Consider the following 23,992-nt stretch of genomic DNA (forward strand, 5'->3'; position numbering starts at 1 on the left):
ACGGAAAAGTATCGCGGGTCCGCTCAAATTGAATACGGTTCTTAGTGTATTTACTTTTTGAATTATATGCTGTGTGTCATGAAATACTTGATTTCAGCAATGTAATGATAGATGACAATGACTTTGTAGATGGTATTAATTGCTATCTCTGGAATTGGAGCGCCTCTGGCAAGAATCAGACTAGGATCTACAGTTTTTCACCCATTGACCATATATAGAGGCAGATTATTTAAACCGGGGAGAATTATCAAACCTTTTAAAGAGGACAAGAGGAGATGTTACCCAAAGCAGCCAATACAATTCTAGCAATCATGTATCTAGTATATTCTATAAAATGATAGCTAGAAGCTGATTGGCTGCTGTGGGCTACACCTCCATTTGTCCTCTTTAGAGGGTTAGATAAATCTCCCCCTTGGTGTTTCTCCTCCACTACTGCAATACTTCTTGGCTTAAGCATATTATATAATCAAATCTGGTCAATTTCCATTTGACCACTGTATATACATGTATGAACGAGATCAGTGACTTTTTTACGATATGAAAAATGGATTTGAATTCCTAATATGCTGCTATCTTGCTCATGTGTGTCCCAATACCTCCACTTCTTCAATTCCAGGACAAGTATAGATAAACACAGTATAAGTAATAAATACACCACAACAGAGCAAACTTGAGAACTTAATAAAAACAATAATATGATGGGAGGGATGAAAGTAGAAACAGCCTGATAATATTTTACAAACCCAGGCCTAACCAAATAATGATATAAGCCATACATGCCTACATTCTAGGATGCCCTCCATGATTTCCCAGAGGGGAGGTACAAGGGTCAAGTGTGGTGGGCATGGGAATGCAATTAACATAATTTTCCCAGCGCCATGGCAAAGTACCGTGACTCAGTACTCTGCACAGTGGGTGGCACGGTCATATTGATGAGATTCACAACCTCTGACCCACCCACCGCATTGGGGAAATGGGTGTAATATTCGGGAGAGAGGTCTACACTATGTTTCACATGTAGATATCCATCACCCCTGCTTGGGCACTGTGCTTCCGGACACACTTTTTACTATACTAGGCGTGAGGGAGTGGGGAGACTCCTCTCAGGCTTTTAATGTGGCACTGAGCTATGATGACACAATCATATTAACAGACCATTACTAACATGGAGAAGCAGAAGCTGGTAACTTCACAGGAAGCTGATGGCTGCTTCCCCATCATGTAGTAGCAGCACCACAGAGACATTGAAACACTAAGGGCCTGATTTGGAGTGGAATACATGTCGACAACCACAGATGTGGCCACATTGCATGCTCAGAAATAATTTACATTTAGAGTGGGCTGCATCTATACAGTCATACCACTACTATGCATACGCTTGCGAAAGTAGGTGTCCTCACTATCAGTGCACATTTGCACTATCCTTGGTGCAAGAGATCTGTCTGAAATCAGATGGATCTCCACATAAGTTCAACTCTCAATAACCCACAATTTTGCCTACACATCATCGACACACCCTCAGCTCACTTACCCTATGTGCGTCCGCCGAGTTATACAAACTCAGATGAAAGCAGAGATGCGACTTACAGTAGATGCTTATGACTCTTAGTCCCAATGTTGCATATGATCAGCTCGGACACCTGCAAAAAAGTACAAGATCAATCCTCATAATGGACTTGCGTGCAGCTCTGCATCAGCACCCAAGTGTCCAAGCGCCTCCAAAAACCATGGTACAATGGGCAACTTTATAGGTTTGCCTAATAGTAGCAATATAATTGTTTATAAAGCACATTCAAAAGCAAAAAGCAAGGGTAGGAGTTCTATACAAAAGTAAGTAGAAATCTAGAGCATTTGTCACACAAGCCTACAGTCTGGATGGAAAAGAACCTAAAGTGTAATGCCTGGCATATCGAAGAACAGTGAACTCTTTTCCTTGCTAATAAATTTCTTTGTAATGTCTCCTAGAGTGCGACTGTGATAGCCGAGGTTCTTTGAGCGGTTTATGTGATCAGGTAACTGGACAGTGTGCATGCCGTAAAGAAGTTAAGGGTCGTCGCTGTGGCAGCTGCCTGCCTGGATATTCTGGATTTCCAAAATGTCGACCCTGTCAGTGCAATGGCAATTCAGAGCTGTGTGACCCAGTGACTGGTGCTTGCATGGACTGCAAAAAATTTACAACTGGAACCAACTGTGAACGGTATGGAAACACACTGGGAGCTTAACGTTTCTATGTATTGTTTGTTCACAGAGAGCATTACATTTTTGGGGTTTGAAATAATTTCCCAAGAAAATCTCTGCTGAAGCATTACTTAGGTAGATAGATTTTTTTTTTAGAAAGTATGTATATCAAAATAAGACATCCTCTTAATACCACCAGACAATTCTTATTCTATTAATTCTAATGATATACACACAAGAGCTCTGACTTAGGAGTTTCAAGGGATTTTCTCGCATGCGCAATAGCAAAAAATCGCTTAACTCTGTGACCATTGGCTTTGCGTGTGACTCTGAACCAGGCCCATACTTAATTATTAACATTCACATATACAGCATCAGCATATTACGTTGCGCTTTACAATTGGGAGCAAAACAAATAAAACAAGACTGGATAATAACTAACATTCAAGGAGGTAGGAGGGCCCTGCTTGCAAGGCTTACAATCTATAGGCCACTATTTAAGTTCATAAAGCCATACCAACACTTAGCAGCATATTTATTGGTCTGGTCATCTCAAAGTTTGGTGTATTATTATTATATGCGAGCAGGGCCTTCCTACCTATATATCTGTCTGTTATTACCCAGTTTTGTTCTATTAATGATGACAATTGTAAAGCGCAATGGAATATGATGCGCTATATAAGAAACTGTTAATAAATAAATAAAAATATTATTATTATTGTTTCTTTATATGGCGCCACAAGTGTTCTGCAGCACCTTACAAAGTACATAACCAAATAAGTGAATAAGAAACCAGTGTCTTACAGTACAATACAATGCAGTACAAGGACAAGATTTATATGCATTGCAGCATTAGTGATCATAACACTCAAATAAGAAACAGAGCATAAGCAACCAAGTGTTAGGTGCCCTAGTGGAGATTAATGAGTAGTTAAAAGTTAAGTAAAGAGAGGCACAAGAGGGCCCTACTCATAAGAGCTTGCATTCTAAAGGGGAGGGGCAGACAAACAGGCGTGACACAAATGGGGTGGACAGGGAGGAAAAAGCATGTAGCAGCAAGTTAGGATGAGAGCTGGAAGGTTTTGATGAAGTAGTACATCTTGAGAGCCAGTTTGAAAGATTATAGAGAGGTGGAGAGTCTGATGGGGAGGAGAGAGAGTTCCAGAGGTGGGGAGCAGCAAGGGCAAAATCTTGGAGGCAGCAGTGGGAGGAAGTAATCAGTTGGCATGAGAAACGGCATGCATTTTTTGAATGAAGAGGGCAGACAGGAGAGTGAAGGGAGATGAGGTCAGAGATGTAAATGGCAGAGGAATAGGTGAAGGCTTTGTAAGCAAGTGTAAGAACCTTGAATTGGGTTCTGAAGGGAAAGGGGAGCCAGTGCAGGGCTTGTAGGAGAGGGGAGGCAGATGTAGAATGTTTGGAGAGGAAGATGAGCCAAGCAGCAGCATTGAGGACAGATTGGAGTGGAGAGAGATGGGAGTCGAGGAGGCCAGATAGGAGGAGGTTAAAGTAGTCCAATCTGGAGATGACTAGTGAGTGTATGAAGGCTTTAGTAGCATCCTGGATGAGAAATATTTTTGAGATGGAAACAGGACTGCGAGAGGTGCTGAATATGTGGTTTGAAAAAGGAGATGTTCAAAATAAGTCCAAGACAGCACACTTTGGGGCTAGAGGAGATAGTTATGCCAGCAATTGATAAAGAAATAGCAGGAAGTGAGGTTATATGAGAGGGTGGGAAGATGAGTAGCTCAGTCTTTGTAAGTTTATTAAGTTTAAGAAATTGCTGGGACATCCAGGAAGAGATAGCAGAGAGACAGTTCAGGTCACCTAGAGAGGACATATAGAGGGAGAGTAGGAGAGGTACAAGAATGGAACCTTGGGGAACAGCTACTGTAAGAGGATGTGAGAGAGAAGAGGAGTCATGAGAGATGACAGAGAAGAATCGGTCAGAGAGGTAGAAAGACAGCCAAGAGAGGGCAGTGGCACATAGGCCAAGGGAGTGTAGGATTTGTAGAAGGAGAGTGTGATCCACAGTGTTGAAAGCAGTAGAGAGGTTGAGGAGAATGTGCAGAGAGTAGTGGCCCTTGGAACTGGCAGCAAGGAGGTCATTGCTGACTTTTGTGAGGGCAGTTTCAGTGAAGTGGAAAGAACGGAAGCCAGCCTGAAAATGGCCAAGGAGGGACTGGGAAGAAAGAAAGATGGTTGTAAACAAGACGCTCAAGGAGTTTGGAGGCAAAAGGGAAGAGAGAGATGGGTCGGTAGTTCGAGAGAGTTTAAGAATCAAGGGTAGGTTTTTTAAGAATGGGGGAGACATGTTTGAATGCAGAAGGGACAGTGCCAGATGAGAGGGAGATATTGAGGAGGTGGGCAAGATACAGGGGAGAAGGATGTCAGGGTTGGTCAGATGGATGGGGAGGGGTGATCAGGCAAAGGAGGGGGTGGAGTGCTGAGGATCTGGTGGGATATGATGTCCTGATGTATGGAGTAAATTTTAGATGTAAAGTAGGTGGCAAAGTCAAGGTCAGAACACTAGGAGGGGAGGCAAACAGTGGTGGGCAGAGGAGGGAGTTGAAAGAGGCGAAGAGACGCTGCCGGTCTGAGGACTGTGAGGAGAAGAGGTTCTTGAAATATGACTGTTTAGAGAGGGAAAGGGCAGCACTGTAGGATGAGAGCACAAATTTGTAATGGAGAAAGTCTGCCTTAGAGCATAATCTTCCCCATCATTGTTCAGTTGGTTCGTGAACATTTTTGCAGGTATCTGGTGTATTTGGAATGCAAGGGTTGAGGTGTGGATCTGCGAGGGTGAGTATTAAAATATTGTTAGGGCTCATGTTGAATTCACCCAAAGGTTCCAGAGATTACCTATTTCACTGTTTTCACATTACCTGAAACAAGATGAGTTCAAATTATAAAATATCTAATATTGTCATGTACTCATGGAAAGGATAAGTTTTTCAATTATCACTGTAGGCCATCTAAACAAATAATAACTTTATATTTGTTTATTCTCATTTATGTAGATGTATTGATAATTATTTTGGGAACCCATTATTGGGACAGCCATGCAGCCCATGCATGTGCCCAGATTCTCCTACAAGCAACCAATATTTTGCACATTCCTGTCAACAAGACCCTGATACTTTGGAAGTGACGTGCAAATGTCTTGAAGGTTACACAGGTATAGAGCCTACATATTATCATCTTATGTTACATATTCATCACTTACCACATATTTGGTAAGTGTTAAGCAAAGATTGGCAACAAAACAAGAGGTGCCCAGTGCAAGATTACTATGTGCCTATTGGATTACAGAAAGTCACATGTACTGTACTTACTTTGTGGTCATCCTAAAACAGGAATTCATATGTTGTTACTAGGCAATACAGCACTATTGCTTTATGTAATGCAGACAATAAATCCTTGTGATTTGCCAAATAAATTACTCAGAAAACATTAGAAAGATGTCCAGGGTCTGAACATTTAGCAATTGCTTTAATTATAAGGCTAATTGATACATTAGACAATAAAGGAGATATACAAATGTGAAAGTTAAGGCATGGGCATTGCTATAATGGGTGCAAGGGGTGCTGTTGCTATGATGCCCAGAGGCTTAGGGGGCTCAACCACAGACCCTAGCTCTCCTGCAACCTGGTCATATAGTTGTCTTCCAAGTTCCTGGAATTTGCCCCCTAAACAATTGCGTCAGGAACATTGCCCAGTCTGAATAGGGGGACTCATCAGTGCTCATATAGGTGTCTGTCACTATATTTCCCTCTCAGTAATGTTTCACACTGATATGATCCATCTCCCATGCTCCCTTTCACACTCACAGGCACAGTTGAGCAAATCAGTGAGCCTGGCACTTTCGGAGAGTAAGCTTTTCCTTGAATACAGCCTTTGTGAAGTAAGCAGAGGTTGGGATTGGTCCCTGAGATTAAGATTGTACCAGTAAAAGACAATGTGCCAAAATTAAGAATATCTCCACTCAAAGTGGAATTTCACTCATTAGGAGGTATCCCCCTCAGGTGGGAGCTGGTTGGTGCCTACCCCCTCTTCCCTATCTTTACACTCACTGTAAACTGCAATCTTCTCAGTATTGAGGGCTTAGCCGATGTGGGGCTGCCGTGTAAGATTACTAAACTTGCAATAGGCCAATATGGAAGGAGAAGTTTCACCATCTGAAAAAATGGTGAGTTAAAATAAGAAGTCAATAGAATAAAAGGGGAGATGTATCAAACTTTCTAAAAATGACAGGTGGAGAAGTTGCCCATAGAAACCAATCAGCTTCTACCTATCATTTTATAAAATGTACTTGTTAAATGATAGTTAGGATATGATTAGTTACAATGGGCAACTACTCCACTTGCTCTCTTTAGAAGGCTTAATACATCCCCCCCATAATCTAATGGGTTGGCATTCAATTGTTAGTGACTGGTGTGTGTAGTGAATTTTATACTGGTGAGGGGGTTCTGTCAAGTGGATGTTCTACTGGAGGCAAGTAATGTGGCATAATAGAAACTGGAGGATACTGTAGAATTTAGCAAACGAACACTGGTCAGCTTTGTTTTTAAACCAAAATTTATAAATTGACCCTTTTTTATTCTTTTTTTGGATGTGTGCCTACCTCTGAATTAGGCACTATATATGCAATACCAGATTGTATAAGTGAATGTATGCAATACGAATCTACTGACAGAATAATCAGTCCCGAGGATTGTTTATCCTGTATATGAAATTACCAGGCGAGGCAGACGTCCTGGGTGCTTTACAAGGATTACAATGGGTGGGATAAACAATAGTACATTGAATATGATTGCATATTAGGGAGATATGTAGTAGGAAATACTGAATCATCAGTTCCACAAACCATTGATCTTACTGACAAATATACCAGATAGGGCAACTTTGATCACACTGGATAGGTTATACTTACAACATCTCAAGTTTTCAACAAATTGAAGCAAATCATATATTCATTCACCTTGTTTTCTCTCTTAGGAAAGAACTGTAAAGAATGTCCAATTGGTTTTTATGGAGATCTAAAAGAAGGGGAACAGTGTTTACCCTGTCTGTGCAATAACAACATTAATGTAACAGATCCTGAATCGTGTGATAAAGTCACAGGAGAGTGTTTAAAATGTTTGAATAACACGTATGGAATGAACTGTGAATCCTGTCTACCAGGTTTCTACGGATCTGGACGTCTTCAGAATTGTTCAAGTAAGCATAAAATTATTGTTAAAGTGACATTATTCTCTGATATAAAGGCACACTAACCCCACATTTCAAAGCTCATGGATATCAATAATCTATTGTATTTATACAAACAAATGTACAGAAAAGGCTTTCTGTACATTCTGTGACAATGCCTCCTACAAACATCAGTTAAACATCCCACCTGAAGCACCACTGAAGTTCTTCTTGTTTCCAAACAAGACCACCTGCTGGTTGGTGCGCTACAAATTCATGCTGCTACCACATATGTACAAGTATTCTTCCATAATGAAGACAGAAGTACTTGACTTTTTTATTAGAATTATATTAGAAGGGAGGAAGTTGGGAGGAATAAAATAGTGGAAAGAAGCTGAAAGGACAACCAGTGACCACTCATTGCCTGCATGGAAATAAACTCCCTATTGGTACTGCAATGTATGGGCATGGATACATTATTCTATATGTGCAAGTATGCGTCTGCCTACAGGACTTCTCTATATTTCAAGATACACACTCGCTATGAGATTCCTGGAAAAGTACTAGTTTGCATCTACTATTGCAGGTCTAGCTAAAAGTGAATATGGAGATCCAACCTACAATACTAAACTTTAGGAACACCTTTTTATTGATTTCAAATTTTTATTTCTCCCCTAGAATATTGCTTGTCCAGCCCTCATTAATATTTTTATTGAATTATAAGACCTAGGTAACTGTCTTTATTACTGACATAATTTTCCTGCATTTGAAGGTTTTTATGACATTGATTGGATTAAATCTAGGCATGTACTTTCCTGTAGAAGTGCAACTTGAATGTGCAAAATTTGTCTCATTAAAAAAAGAGGATAGGATATGACCTCAGGCACTTTTGAGCTGGTGGAGGGGACTTAAAAAAAAGAGATGTGCACCAACTTTATGTCATTTTTATGATGTTGTCCTGCAAAAAGAGAACTCAATATTAGGCACATAATTCAAAGATGGATGCGAATGCATTTGCTAGTACATCCACTATCTCAACAGGTGCTGCAGAAATATGCAGTGTTAATCTAAGCCTTCTCCTTGTGCACCAGTGTGCGGGATTGAATAAAAGCGTTGAGTCACCCACTTTCAGACTCCATAGACTGTGCAACTGCAATGGTGATTGTAAACACTCCACTATCTACACATCATCGGATGCACCATTGGCACTAGCGATAGTCTAGCGCTTACTCAGACTATTCATCTCAAGTACTTCCAAACGTGGGCTCTGAGGCTGCGAATGTGCAATTGGGAATCAGCTATGATCTAATACACACCCTTCCCACACCCATAACATGCCCATAAGATGGCTTTTTTTGTGAACTTTAGCTCACCTCCCACCCAATCTCCACCATGGATCGCAGATACAGGGCCAAATGTAATACTTTGCGAATTTGTTAAAAATGCGAGTTTAGCGCTAAACTTGCATTTTTTACTCAATCGCAAATGTAATGCGACTATAGTAAAACTCACAATTTTCGGGCTTTGCTATAACTCGCAAAAAAAATTTCGCATCCAGATGGTTTCCCATTCTCTAGATAGAACTCGGGCAATGTAATAGAGTGCGAGTGCTTCACTCGCACATATTACTGCCTGAGAACTCACAAAAATCCCATCTTCACCTCTGGTAACCTTGTAGTTACATCTTTGGATACAATCTATTGGTTCCCACCACAGACTTCAATGGAGATTTCACACCATTGAAGTCTATGGAGGAGACAGGCTGACCGCGCACAGCCAATCAGTGGCCAACTCCGACAGGGACGCCCGCTGTTTGGCTGGCGACTCCTGCAATGACTGGGCACATGTGTGCCACAGTCATTCGCGCGGAGAAAGAGTATGTGTAAACACATACCATTCCACCAGTCCGGCATGGTTTCTGATTTTTACGTGTTTTTGTTTTAACCCCCTGGATGCCTACATGGTGAGTATGGATTTTTTATTACAGTTACCCTATGGATTCCTACTGGACAAGGGGACATGATGGCATCAGGGATACTAGGTGAGTATGTGTGATAGTGAGTGTGAGTGTGCATGTATGTAATAATAAACTTATACTGTCATGGTGTGTGTTCTGTGGTTTTTAAGTATTTCTTTAGCTGTAAAACTACAGGTACAAGCAGGCCCGTAATGCCCTGCATGCTGGTACTTGTGTTCTCCAAGTACCAGCATGCGGGTTAGGCTTGCTGGGACCTGTAGTTCCACAGCTAGAGACAATATTTTCACTTATTTTTTTTCAACACACCACACTATCAACCCGGCATGCACCGGCCAGGGGTGCCGGGGATAGCCCCTGGGCTATATCAGCCTAGGCTTGTGGTGCCCTGGAGAGGGGGGCCCCTTTATTGTGGATCCCTGGCCTGGGCTGACTAGCGGTCAGGGGTAATGCTTTGGCCGGGGAACCCGGTTAAAAGGGTTTCCCTGGCTGTGGCATTACCCCCCCCCCCCCTGCTAGAAAGAGTCCCGTGTTGGTTATGGAAATTACAGGGGACCCCTACTCATTTTGTCCCCTGTATTTCCACAACCAGGACTGGATCTGAACAGCCCTGTGCCGGTACTTAAAATACGGGGGACCAAGTATTTTAAAAACCAGCACAGGCTTTATAGAGTTTCTTTTAAAACACATAGACAGAAGCCTTCATGGATCTCACTGATCTGTGAAGGCTTCTGTATAACTCGCACCTTTTAATGCTAGTCGCATTAAAAGGTGTGAGTTTACAGAGGGAAATACTCGCACAGATTTGCATAATGAAGTAGCCTCGAGCTCAAAAGTACACAGGCTATTACATTTGTGAGTCCCGCCACCAACTCGCACCTTCAAAAAATGCGAGAAGGTGCGAGTTGGATTTTTACTTAAACTCGAACCCTATTACATTTGGCCCACAGTCTCTAATTATAAAGATAGTGTATGCATTTGTGTGCGCCATCGCAAACCTCATTTAGCGCAGTAGATCATGCGTAGTAAGGATTTTCTATACTTTTCGTAGATGTGCATTAGCGAAAATTGATCAACTGCGTAAACTTCAGCATTGCATCCGACTCTGAATCAGGACCTTAATCTGCATAAAGCAAGAAAGGCCTATCATCTGCATAACTCCTACCACTGAATCCCTGTGAGCACTACTAACTTGCCTACAAAACCGCTAACAATGAGCTTCCCTGTAAAACTGGGCACATTGGTGTAACAGAAGGAGCATTATGTATCAAAAGAGCATTGCCGCTGTGGCTTTGCACTTTAGCAGTTCATAAATTACTTGTAATGTTTCCGGCACAAATGTCTTTTCCCACAGGCAGAGATTGCATTTACAGATTCTACACCATTACCCTTTCCACTGCATGCAAAGTGCTCTGCTCCTAAATGCCCCCCTTAACTTGCTACTGTAGTTACAAATGTTGAGTTAATTGATTGTGGTTTAAAAACACTCTACTCATCAATCAATAAATGTATATATTGCAGTTATCGGAAATAGTAGTTTATGTAGGAAGCTTTGGAAGTAAGCAGTGTGTACCAGTAGGGTACAAACTGTGGTCATATAGTTTGGGCCAGGGCTAGACTTCTAGGCACCCTAGGCAAAACTAATACATACGCCCCCCCCGTACTCATGTACTCATGTAGCCACTACGGTGAAAATGACTTTTCACCAGCGGAGTGGCGGATAAGTTTTGTGTTGCTATATATAATCAGGGGCGTAACTAGAACTTTTTGGACCCCATAGCAACATTTTTAAGGACCCCCCCTAACTTAGGTCTTACACAATGCCCGCAGTAGTAGTTCCCCTAAAACACTAAGTGCCCACTGTAATGGTGCCCCTTATGCAATGCCCACTGAAGTAATGCCCCTGGTAACAATGCCCCCTGGTAATAATGCCCCTAAAATTAATGCCTCCTGTAGTAGTGCCCCCAGTAGTAATGCTCCATGCAGTCCCCCAGTAGTAATGCCCCTTGAAGTGCCCCCAGTAGTAATGGCCCCTGATGTGCCCTCAGTTGTAGTGCTCCCAATAGTGCCCCCAGTAGTAAAGCCCCTGTAATGCTCCCATATGATGCCCCCAGTAGTAAAGCTGCTGTAGGGCCCTCATATGATGCCCCCTGTAGTAAGGCTGCTGTAGTGCCCCCATATGATGCCCCCAGTAGTAAGGCCCCTGTAATGCCCCCTGTAGTAAGCCGCCCCCACGCACACACAAACGCTCAAAAAAAAAATACTTACCTTAAACCCCACTCCAGTGCCTGCTGCCATCCGTCCCCGGCGCCCGCTCCTCGGAACTATGGGAGTGATGTCATATGCTAATGCTACAGCAGCCTGGAAATATATTTTCTGCAAGCGGGATTGTAGATGTAGGCAGATACATTCCCCAAAAATGCACCTCATGGCACGCCCGCGTTTTTGCCGCCACTCCCTACCTCCCACAAAATAGCCCCTGTCTGTCAATCACTTGCAAATAAATTCTCACTTCAACCGTAGTCCCATTTCATTGCAATTCAATCACCGCGTGTGCGCATTGTGGCTAAGATGCATGTGCAGTCCACCAATAATCACTAACCTGCGTGAACATCAAAATAGCGTCCACATCTGAATCAGGTCATTAGTTCTTTCGATCGCAGTAACTCACTGTACGGCTCAACCCGAGCAAGCACCGATATCATATTCAGAGGCTCTATGCAGGAGGACGACACATACCTGCTGCTGCTAGCGTCCTGCTGTCGGTTATTGTTCCTGTGTCACACATGATACCACCACTCTGTGAGTTTACTTCCAAGTACCTGTCCTTCTCACAGCTGCTTACTTCCGCCTTCACGAGAAGCCCCCACTATGCATGGGATCATTGCCTCCTTGACAGCCCAGGTCCCTTGAAAACATACATTTACACATTTAATAAATAGTCCTACTTCTCCCCAAACTTTGAACCACATTTATTTATTAGCCCCTAAACCACCCAGCTTTAAGTAGTCTCAACAACCCACATTTAATTAATAAGGCGTAAGTACCAAAACTGTCTATATTAAAGTCAGTCCTGTCTCTGAAATGCTCAGGAGGGGATGGAGCTCACAGGTAATGACATCACTGGTGTCAGTATGAGGGCTCAGAAGTCAGACCAACTGTCAATAACTGTAATGTAGCTGTTGCTAAATCTGGACATACACGTACAGATCAAATGCCTGTCAGACCAACATGCATTTATCTGACAGCCTGATATCATGGCCAAACACTCGGGTCTATTTACTAAGCCTTGGATGGAGATAAAGTGAATGGAGACAATGTCCCAGCCAATCAGCTCCTAACTGTCATTTTTCAAACACAGGGCCTGATTCAGAGCCGCTCCTAAGTGGCCGCTCGTTCGCTCTGAGCGATGTTCGCACAACTGCGCATGCGTATGGGTCGTAATGCGCATGCGCAAAACAGTCATTGTGGTCGGAAATTGTGCGCTCGCAAAACAGCGAGGGGCTGCTAATTTGATTGACAGAATGTACCGTTTGTGGGTGGTAACAGGGGAAGGTGCTTGAAAACGGGGGAGTGGAGATCCGAACGCAGGCGTGCCTAACAGTCAAAAGGGCATTTAATGGTAGTGCATAATTAGTAAAGGAGCGTCATCGACCACGTCCCTTGGTTGTCTTTTAGCCTGAACTGCTCGCAGTGATAGCGGTAGGAAAAAGCTACCACAAGCACTGCGAGCAGTTCAGATGCCTTTTGATGTTCCTGATTAATCTAATAAATACCGGAGATGATGTGTGATGCGAACGGCAAAGGGGCGTCTTTACAAAATAGCGAGCGCATTTTTCGCTCGCTCGCTCAGACATAGAGGTGTCAACAAACCGCAAAGAGCGAGCGCTCAATTTAAATAGCCGGCCCCTTTTTTGGAAAGACCGTCCGCAAATAGCGTCCGGGTCTGAATCAGGCCCACAGCCTGTAACATGGGAGTTAGGAGCTGATTTCCTGGTACATTATCTCTGTTCACTTTATCTCCATCCAAGGCTTAGTAAATATAATCACTGTGAGATAACTCCCAGATAAGATGCGTCTTTGTATGCGGTAGCTTGGATTTGCAAAGCATCAGGAGGACGTCTCACTACATTCCTCAGCATCTGCGACATTTGCAAATTTTCATACATACACTGAGTACACAAATGCAACAGCAGTGCTGTTAGTGTACAACTTTGAATGCTGCCCAATAATAATAATATGCATTCTGGGCCCAACTGTTTACTGTTAAATTAGGCCTAGTATCATATTGTACTGGGGAAGGAAGGATCTCAAAAAAGAAAAATAGATCAAAGAATATTGTATGTATTATTTGTTTTGAAAATATTTTTAACAGGCAATTTAAGGTACATGATATCTGAGAAACACTGAATCCCATGTGATTTATTAAAAGTACAATTTGTTGCAAGATATAACTGGAATCCTATTCTTATAATGTAAACGTATAATCTATGCTGTGCTAATTTTTTATTAAAGAATGTTAATAAGAGAGTAAGACAAGGTGGAGGTGGGCTTTGAAATCCCAGCCTGAAGGTTGTTAGAAATACAGATTAATAGATCTATTTACATGTGCCTTATATCACCATTATTTCTATAGGAGCTACTGTATTTCTCTATTTTTGTCTAATAATAGAAAATATTCAGTTGAAAGAGAAACGATTTAAGGAGCTGATTCAGCATTGCACGTTTGTGCACAGGATCCATTCTGTGAGTGTGCAGAATGGGTCCTGCATAGTCGCACACAACCCCTTTGATGCCTCTGCCTGATTGACAGGCAGAGGCATTTAAGGGCGGGGTGGGGGTGGACAACGTTCCCAGAAACAGGGGCGTGTCGGCCCCGTTTTCCAGGTGTGGCAAGGCCAGGGACTGCTTCGACAGTCACAGTGTCCTTGCTTTCAAGCCAGCCAGCCTGAGTAATCTGGGGCTTACTCAGCTGGCTGGTGGCCCGGCGCCGTCCTCCATTGAGACCACCAATGGTCGCGATGCTAATCCCAGCCTGTGACCTCAGTCGCAATGCTGGGATCGCAAATGCAGCAGGGGGTGTCATACACCTCCTGCTGCATTTGCATATTAGCAAGGACGGAATTGCAAAGCTGCCTGTGGGCATCTTGGCAATTCTGATCGATGCTGAATCAGGCCTTTAAGACCCTAACATCTGAAAAAATAGTGACAGACTTATCACAGACCAAAAGAAAGAAGCCGAAAGAAGCCATGGGAAAGAACACTCATCAAAGCCAGGCTAATATTCTCTACACTTAACTACAAACTGCTTCCTATGTAGTGAACCATCTGTATTTTAAAACAAAAGGACATCATGTTGAAAATAAAGTAGCAATTTTAGCAAATTGTATCCATGCTCCCTGCTACTTACCCTGCTCTGTAATAGCTTGTTTAGTTTCCATCCTGTGCATTTCTCTGTATTTCAGTCTTTCATCTTGATGTACTTTGAAAGAAAGGTATCATTCATGTAAGCCTAATAACTGAGGTATTGTTTTCTGATAGATCATTCATGTTTTGTAATTCTGCTTAAAAATAATATCTATACATAAAGGTTCTACCAAATAGTGCAATATTTTTTTAATCTACATTATAACTTTTTCTAGCTTTAAATTAATAGTTTAAAACGTACATATATTTAAAAGGACTTGATTGAAATGAAATGAGTAGGAAATAATTGTAGCAAGGCAAGATATAAGAAGACAATATTATTTATACTACTTATCATGGACTGCTGAGCCAAAGTAAATGATTTATTACTATTTTTCTGGGTGAAGAGCCTCTAGCAGTTTATTTGTATTACTTGTTATTAAGCCTTCAGCAACCCACCCCTGAGAAATCATTGTTTGCTTATCAAAAGACCTGAGCTTGATCTCTTCCTGTCAGAAGGTCTGATAACTGGAAGCACAGACTATAGAATAAACATAATGAGCACAGGACCTGTTACTCACAGCACAAGAACAATGGAATGGTAAAGCTCCTTGTTTAATGTTATTATGATGAAATCAGCATCTGAAAGGGGAAATAGACTGTACTTGGGGCAATGACTTTTAGTGCTCATCAAAGCTTTATCCTACACTGCTTCTGGAATAAATATGTGGGAAACAGGCTAGAGAAATGTGAAGGTCCTGGATTAAGAGGTTGGGTTTGTCTTGTCGACATTCATCATGTTGACAGGAGAATGTCAACATGGTTGCAATGTCGACATGTAGCTTAGCATATCAACATTGACCATGTCGGCATTCATCATGTTAACACAGATGAAATGGGATGGGCTCTCAAAAGTAATTTGTGCTTGAAACCACTCACAAAATGTAATCACATTTCTGCATATTGTATGGATGCATAGAGGGCCTGATTCAGACACAAGTAAAACATCTGCAAAAGTGTCCAATGTTTTACTTATGCACATGCATCCAAGATGTCTCTACTGCATAGAGATGCAATTCTGAGAGGCATTCCTGGGTGGTGACATAGGATTGGCTTAAGGCGACAGGTGTGTCGGTGGCGTGCCAGTATCAGGGCCTGTGTTGGAAAACGCAGTTCCTCTGGCCCCGGCGGACAAATTCCAACAGACATTCTGAGCAACCATAGGGTTGTCTGATGGTGCAGCCGATGTCCACTCGATGGTGCACTACTGTGTGTATCACAGCTGATCAGAGCTGCAGCTGATGTGCGTCTCAATAGTCAGAGCATCATCTGCAACATTATCATAATTTTGCAGTAGTGCCTGCAACTAACGGCCACATCTGAATCACCCTAAGAATGTAAGTAAGTGTAGCAGCAATCTGTCACAAGTCGCTAGTGCGCCTTGTTACTTGGCCGTGCCCCGGGTGTCTCTCCTCCGGATCACCAGTCACACACCCGCGATTCTGCTTACGTACAATGTACACGCCGTACTGGGACAGCATCTCCAGTTGCTAGGAGATTGGGACGCCGGATTGCAGCATGTGATACTTCATGACTTTTCCTCCTCACCTGTGGATTCCATTAATCTCCTGCCTTGTATCCATTGATACAAACACCTTTCTTAACCCTGCTGGTTCTTCACTGCCTTGCCAACTATAGCGTGTCAGTACGTGTCCCTCTGGTCCCTGCCAGTTGTGGTCCTTCTTGTCTGTCCCGTTCAGCTGTGTATCCAAAATACTATTGTCCTGTACTCTCACTCCTCCATCTAGAGTGTTCATTATTTTTCCCTGCAGTGTTCCTGGGTTATGCTGTGCCTACAGCCTCGCCCCTCATTGTTGCCTGTTACCATCTCGGCTCTCAAAGCTGCATCCCGGCTGTATAGCCGTACCACGGCCCACTAGGTCAAAACTCAGCCTCTTTCCATCTCAGCTGTATAGCTGAACCACGGGCAGCAAGCCCATAGCACTATCTGAATTCATACTGGCCTTCAAAGCCGCATCACGTCTGTATAGCCGCACCACGTCCCGCAAGGCCATAACACTATCTGCTTTCATCCCAGATCTCAAGCCACACCTCGGCTGTTGCAGCCGCACCTCGGCCAGCAAGGCCATAACACTATCTGAACTCAAAAGCCGCACTCTGGCTCTCAAAGCCGCTCCCCGGCTCTCAAGGCTGCATCCCTGCTGGGATCTCTATCTGCTTTCTAGGCTGCACTCAGCCTGTCTAAACTAGTTCTCACAATCGCATTACACCCAGTGTACTATGATAGCCGTGTAAGCCTCTACTATCTTGAGTGTAAGTCCAGGCGGTCACCTAAGTACCAGTGAGCGCTTTAAGTTCTAAGGGAACAGCAGGTGGCTGTTATTGGTGGAAGACCTCGCATAGCGATTCTAGAGGTCTTACACGGTGAGTCCTAGGAGACCATAACACTAACACACTAGTTGTTCAATTAACTATTAGTTTTACTAACAACAGCCAAAAGAGTATTTACCTAAATCTCTGTTTGTACTTATACTACAGTAGCAAACCATGCAGACATGTATTTCATTAGTATAATGCTGTGTATCACTATTTGTGCAATCAGTTGCAGAAAGTTTACTATTCTTTGTAAATTGTTTTAAATGGTTTTGCCAGGACTTCTGGTAAATCTACAAATCCTTGTTAGTTCAAACTTTTTCAAATTGAAAAATAGCAACAATGCATTTTTCAAATGTATACATTCTATTTATCCCTAAGGCTGTATCTGCAATCCGAAGGGAACAAATGTTGAGACCTGCTCGATTTACGAGGAAGTTGGAGAATGCGTCTGTGACAGAACTACAGGGCAGTGCCCGTGCTTGCCTAATGTCATAGGTATTAGCTGTGACAAGTGTGCGCCTGGATACTGGGGCTTTAACAATGGAAAAGGATGTCAACCCTGTGACTGCTACCTAAATAATTCTAATGGAAACCAGTGCAATCAGGTTTGAAATCTTCTCACAGTTCAATATTACATGCTTTATTCTGTATATGCAGAGTTTAGTTAAATTATATTCTAAATTACATATATTCCAGGGAACTTTACATCTGGTGCCCATAATATTATTTACAATAAACTGAGGGCCGTATTCAATTCAAGGTTAAAAGTCCCATACTTTTCGCATGCCAGACTTTTCGATCACTCTGAGTGTTTTAACTGTGGAAACTTATCGTGCGCACCCCCGCTATTCGCCGTATTCAATTCCAAAGAATGCGAAAAAGCGTCCTGGCGAAACTCAAACATGCGAAAAAGTGCTGTCAGTTTTGGGGAAATCAGCCTTACACCCCCCAAAAGATGCACTAATACTGGGGATCACTTTACTGTAGTTACCCTTGAATAGCCCCGCTGAAGGCATTTGGGGTACTGAAATGTTCTCAATAGCTGCTATTTAGCGTCTTTGCATAAGTGGCGAAGAATAGCTTTTAGCAGGGTTTTTTTTAGGAAAATAAGTAGTCCCAGCAAATTTGGGGTACCTGAAAATAGGTGCAAGCATATTTTTAAGTTGCTAAAGTGAAGCTTTAAAAATCCACCTGCCACAAGCACCTGCAAACTTAAAAACACCTGGGGCATACTTGGGGACCCCCCTGGAGTCTATTTCGCTAGTTTTAAAGTTTGTCCCCCAAGTTTGAACATTTTTGCTCCCAAAACGAAAGTACTTTTTAGGGGTGATCTAAAGACTTTTTTTAAACTTTTTTTTAATGCAGTTTACCTTTGGGGACTGTCCCAAGGGTGAAGGGGGTTCCCGCAGCTTTGCACCCCAAAACCCCAATTTTGCACTTTTTTACGACACCTATTTATAGGTGAAAATTTTTTGCAGGTCCCATTGCATTGAGTTTCTTCACCAGCGAAAAGTCTTTGGAATTGAATATGGGGATAAGTTTTTGCATGGCGAAACTACATCATTCGCGATACTTTTCCGCAGAAACGGACTTATCGTGGATATTTGAATACGGTCCTGAGCTGGGAAAAATTATTGGGTTGATGACCCCTGGCCTTATTGTATGTAGTTGTTGGCTGTATGTTATTTCTCTTTATATTCATTTTGTAGTTTCCTATAAAAATGGGTATTTACCAATCTTCTAAATGTATAGGGTGGCCATAATTAAACTTCCCCTATTCAGAGCAAGTTGTAGCTTGATCTAACAATAAGAATGTCACCATTTGGTAGGAAAAATAATTAGAACAAGGGTAGCATGATTCAGTGGAAAAAATGTTAGTGCAATTATGACTGGAAATACTGGAAGTACTTTATTTGGTGAACTATAAATGCTGCACTGTACCATAAAACACACCTAAACTGATATTGAACAGGGGATAAGAAGAACGAATGATTGCTCATCTCCATTGGTTGGTCTCTCTCTCGATTTGACCTGTTTGTCTCTTTCCGACATTAGTTAGTCTGCATCTCACGTCACCTTGTGGCCATTGCTCCTTCCTATGACTCATTCATCCTTCTTCCTGTGCTTCTTTCAGTTTCCCTCTGAGTCTGTACTCTTCCCCCAGTGGCTCTTTATACTTTCATCCAGCAGCTCTTTCACTGATGATGATGATGATGATGATGATGATGATGATGATGATGATGATATAATAGATCCACATCTCTTGAATATAAAATCCCACAAGCAGACTAAAGTTACCAGCAGCTATTGCATACTTCACTTTTAACTTTAACTAGATGCAGAAAAGTGAAGTCACTTTCTCACATTCCCTGTGTACTCAAGCCTGGGACAGACACATAGATGCATTATAGTGACTTGCTGAGACTGTCAATAGGCAGCTGAGACTGTCTATATGATGGAAAGGATGCAGTTTGTTGCCATAATTACTATGCAGCAACTTTCAAGTACACAAGGACCATGAGACACATGTATTTTAAGTAGGGGTGTGCACCGGCCACTTTTCGTGTTTTGTGTTTTGGTTTTGGATCTGGATCTTTCTTCGTGTTCTGGATCTGGATTGGTTTTGCCAAAACCACCCTTCCGTGTTTTGGGTTCTGGGTTTTGTGTTTTGGATCTGTATTTTTTTTAAAAAAAGCATAAAAACAGCTAAAATCACAGAATTTGTAGGTTTTTCTGCTCCTATGCTATTATTAACCTCAATAACCTTAATTTCCACTCATTTCCAGTCTATTCTGAACACCTCACACCTCACAATAGTGTTTTTATGTCCAAAACGTTGCACCGAGGTAGCTGGATGACTATGCTAAGCGACACGAGTGGGCGGCACAAACACGTGACCCATCTAGGCGTGAAACTGCAGTGGCAGACAGGATGGCAGTTTGAAAAACTAGGCCCCAAACTGTACATAATGCAAAGAAAAAAAAGAGGTGCAAGATGGAATTGTCCTTGGGCCCTCCCACCCACCCTTATGTTGTATAAACAGGACATGCACACTTTAACAAACCAATCATTTCAGCGCCAGGGTCTGCCACACAACTGTGGCTGAAATGATTGGTTCGTTTGGGCCCCCACAAAACAAGCTGGCAATTAATGTGTCCCTGCACAAACTGGCTCTATGGAGGCAAGATGTCATCCTCATCCTCCTCATCCACCGATTCCTCACCCTCTTCAGTGTGTACATCCTCATCCTCACAAAGTATTAACTCGTCCCCACTTGAATCCACCACCACAGGTCCCTCTGTACCTTCTGGAGGCTGGTCTCCCTGGAAGAGCTGATAATTCATTTTGATGAACATCATCTTCTCCACATTCTGTGGAAGCAACCTCCTACGCCTTTCGCTGACAAGGTTCCCGGCTGCACTAAACACTCTTTCGGAGTACACACTGGAGGGGGGGCAACTCAGGTAAAATAGAGCCAGTTTGTACAGGGGCCTCCAAATTGCCTCTATTTCCTGCCAGTACAGGTATGGACTGTCTGCCATGCCTACTTGGATGCTGTCACCGATGTAATCCTCCACCATTCTGTCAATGGTGACAGTATCATATGCAGTGACAGTAGACATGTCAGAAATTGTTGCCAGGTCCTTCAGTCCGGACCAGATGTCCAAACTTGGTCCTGCCTGCCCTGCATCACCGCCAGCGGGTTGCTTAGGATACCTAAGTTTTTTCCTGGCAGCCCCAGTTGCAGGAGAAAATGAAGAAGGAGCCGTTGACGTGTCACGTTCCGCTTCAGCTGACAGTGTGTTCACCAGCAGGTCTTTGCACCTCTGCAGGCTTGTGTCGGCCGGAAAGAGAGACACCACATAGGCTTTAAACCTAGGATCGAGCACGGTGGCCAAAACGTAGTGGTCTGATTTCAACAGATTGACCACCCTGGAATCCTGGCAAAGCGAATGAAGGGCTTCATCCACAAGTCCCACATGCCGAGCGGAATCGCTCCATCTTAGCTCCTCCTTCACTTTCTCCAGCTGCTTCTGCAAAAGCCTGATGAGGGGAATGACCTGACTCAAGCTGGCAGTGTCTGAACTGACTTCACGTGTGGCAAGTTCGAAGGGCTGGAGAACCTTGCACAACACGGAAATCATTCTCCACTGCGCTTGAGTCAGGTGCATACCCCCTCCTTTGCCTATGTCATAGGTGGATGTATAGGCTTGTATGGCCTTTTGCTGCTCCTCCATCCTCTGAAGCATATAGAGGGTTGAGTTCCACCGCGTCACAACCTCTTGCTTCAGGTGATGGCGGGGCAGGTTCAAGAGTGTTTGCTGGCGCTCCAGTCTTCGGCACGCAGTCGCTGAATGGCGAAAGTGGCCAGAAATTTTTCGGGCCACCCAAAGCGTCTCCTGCACGCCCCTGTCGCTTTTCAGAAAATTCTGCACCACCAAGTTTATTGTGTGAGCAAAACATGGGACGTGCTGGAATTTGCCCAGATGTAATGCCCGCACAATATTGGTGGCGTTGTCAGATATCACAAATCCCCAGGAGAGTCTAAGTGGGGTAAGCCACTGGGCGATGATTTCCCTCAGTTTCTCTAAGAGGTTGTCGGCGGTGTGCCTCTTACTGAAACCGGTGATACACAGCGTAGCCTGCCTTGTAACGAGCTGGCATTTCTGAGATGCTGCTACTGGTGACGCTGCTGCTGTTGCTGCGTAAGGTGATACATCTACCCAGTGGGCTGTCACAGTCATATAGTCCTTAGTCTGCCCTGTTCCACTTGTCCACATGTCCGTGGTTAAGTGGACATTGTGTACAACGGCATTTTTCAGGACACTGAGGACACTTTTTCTGACGTTTCTGTACAGTCTCGGTATCGCCTGCCTAGTGAAGTGGAATCTAGACGGGATTTGGAACCGGGGACACACTACCTCCATCAATTGTCTAAATCCCACTGCACTAATGGCGGATACCGGACGCACGTCTAACACCAACATAGCAGTCAAGGCCTCAGTTATACATTTTGCTTCAGGATGACTGCTGTCGTACTTCATCCTCCTCGCTAAGGACTGTTGGAGGGTCAATTGTTTAGTAAAAGTAGTGGTGTTCCTACTTCCTCTCTGGGATGATGAACGACTCCCAGCAGCAGCAACAGCAGCAGCGGCAGCAGTAGGCGTAGCAATGCAGGATCCTCCAGAGGAATCCCGGATAGGAGAGTCAGTCATGCCAGTGACATGGCCTGCAGGACTACTTCCGATCCTGACTAAGGAGGAAATTGACGAGGAGGGAGTTGACGGTGTGGTTTGCAGGCGCTTGGATACAACAGGACAACGGGATTTAGGTGTCCCTGGACTGCTTACGGTCTTAGCCAAAGTTTCTGAACTTGACAGTAACTTTTTATGAACGCGCTGCAGGTGCCGTATAAGGGAGGATGTTCCTAGGTGGTTGACATCCCTACCCCTACTTATTTCACCTTTACATATGGTACATATGGCAAGACAGTTGTTGTCCGGATTTGGATAGAAATATTGCCAGACCAAAGAGGTGGAATGTTTGGTCTTCTGCCCAGGCATGACCGTGATGGGCTTTTTCATCCCACGGACAACAACTGTCTCCCCCGGAGCCTGATTTAAACAAACCACATCACCATCAGAATCCTCCTCGCCAACTTCCTCCTCAGCGCCAGCTACACCAGTATCCTCATCCTGTTGTACTTCAACAGTGACATCTTCAATTTGCATATCAGCAAGTGGACTGTGGGTGCTCCTTTCAGCACTTGCAGGGGGCGTGCAAATGGTGGAAAGAGCCACCTCTTCCCGTCCAGTGCTGGGAAGGTCAGGCATCGCAACCACCACCACACTTGGACTCTCCTTGGGGATTTGTGATATCTTCTTAGAAAGCACAGTTCTTCGCTGTGCTTTTGCCAGCTTAACTCTTTTGATTTTTTTAGTGGGAGGAGGGCTTCCATCGTCATGTGAAGCTGAACCACTAGTCATGAACATACTAGGGATCGACCTTAGCCGTTCCTTGCCACTCCGTGTCGTAAATGGCATATTGGCAAGTTTACGTTTCTCTTCAGCTGATTTAAATGTCTTTTTCAAGGTCATTTTCCTGAACTTTGCCATTTGGGATTGTATGTGCCCTCTACTATGACATTGGGCATCGGCCTTGGCAGACGACGTTGATGGCATGTTATCGTCTATGTCATGACTAGTGGCAGCAGCTTCAGCACTAGGAGGAAGTGGTTCTTGATCTTTCTCTATTTTATTTTTATCGGAGAAAGTTTGGTCCTCCATTTATGTTATATCGATTTGATATATACGTGCGGCTAAACACAGAAAATAATTTTTTTTTTGGTTTGGACTGGAGTGTACTTTGTGGGTTACAGCACCCTTTAACGGTCAAGCCAGCCGGCTCTTTACTTATGACACAGGCGCACGCTTGGCACTACTTTGTTGATGCACGTGCGGCTACTGCGAACACAATTCACAAACACAGAAAATAATTTTTTTTTGGTTTGGACTGGAGTGTACTTTCGGGGGTTACAGCACCCTTTAACGGTCAAGCCAGCCAGCCCTTTACTTACGACACAGGCGCACGCTTGGCACTACTTTGTTGATGCACGTGCGGCTACTGCGCACACAATTCACAAACACAGAAAATAATTTTTTTTTGGTTTGGACTGGAGTGTACTTTCGGGGGTTACAGCACCCTTTAACGGTCAAGCCAGCCGGCCCTTTACTTATGACACAGGCGCACGCTTGGCACTACTTTGTTGATGCACGTGCGGCTACTGCGCACACAATTCACAAACACAGAAAATCATTTTTTTTTTGGTTTGGACTGGAGTGTACT

At 43.5% G+C, this 23,992-nt stretch overlaps 1 protein-coding gene across 2 annotated transcripts in view; it reads left to right on the top strand.

Annotated features, from left to right (window-relative positions):
- LAMB4 (laminin subunit beta 4) overlaps window positions 1–23,992 on the top strand; it is a 269,670-nt gene that overhangs the window by 171,744 nt on the left and 73,934 nt on the right. For both annotated transcript variants that reach the window (XM_088480192.1, XM_088480193.1), the window contains 4 exons: window positions 1,966–2,197; window positions 5,199–5,356; window positions 7,177–7,398; window positions 17,525–17,751. In XM_088480192.1, the coding sequence (XP_088336318.1) occupies window positions 1,966–2,197; window positions 5,199–5,356; window positions 7,177–7,398; window positions 17,525–17,751 (839 nt within the window). The remainder of the gene's footprint in view (window positions 1–1,965; window positions 2,198–5,198; window positions 5,357–7,176; window positions 7,399–17,524; window positions 17,752–23,992) is intronic.

Source organism: Taudactylus pleione, unplaced genomic scaffold, assembly GCF_031769625.1.
Source record: "Taudactylus pleione unplaced genomic scaffold, aTauple2 ptg000251l, whole genome shotgun sequence".
Lineage (NCBI taxonomy): Eukaryota > Metazoa > Chordata > Amphibia > Anura > Myobatrachidae > Taudactylus > Taudactylus pleione.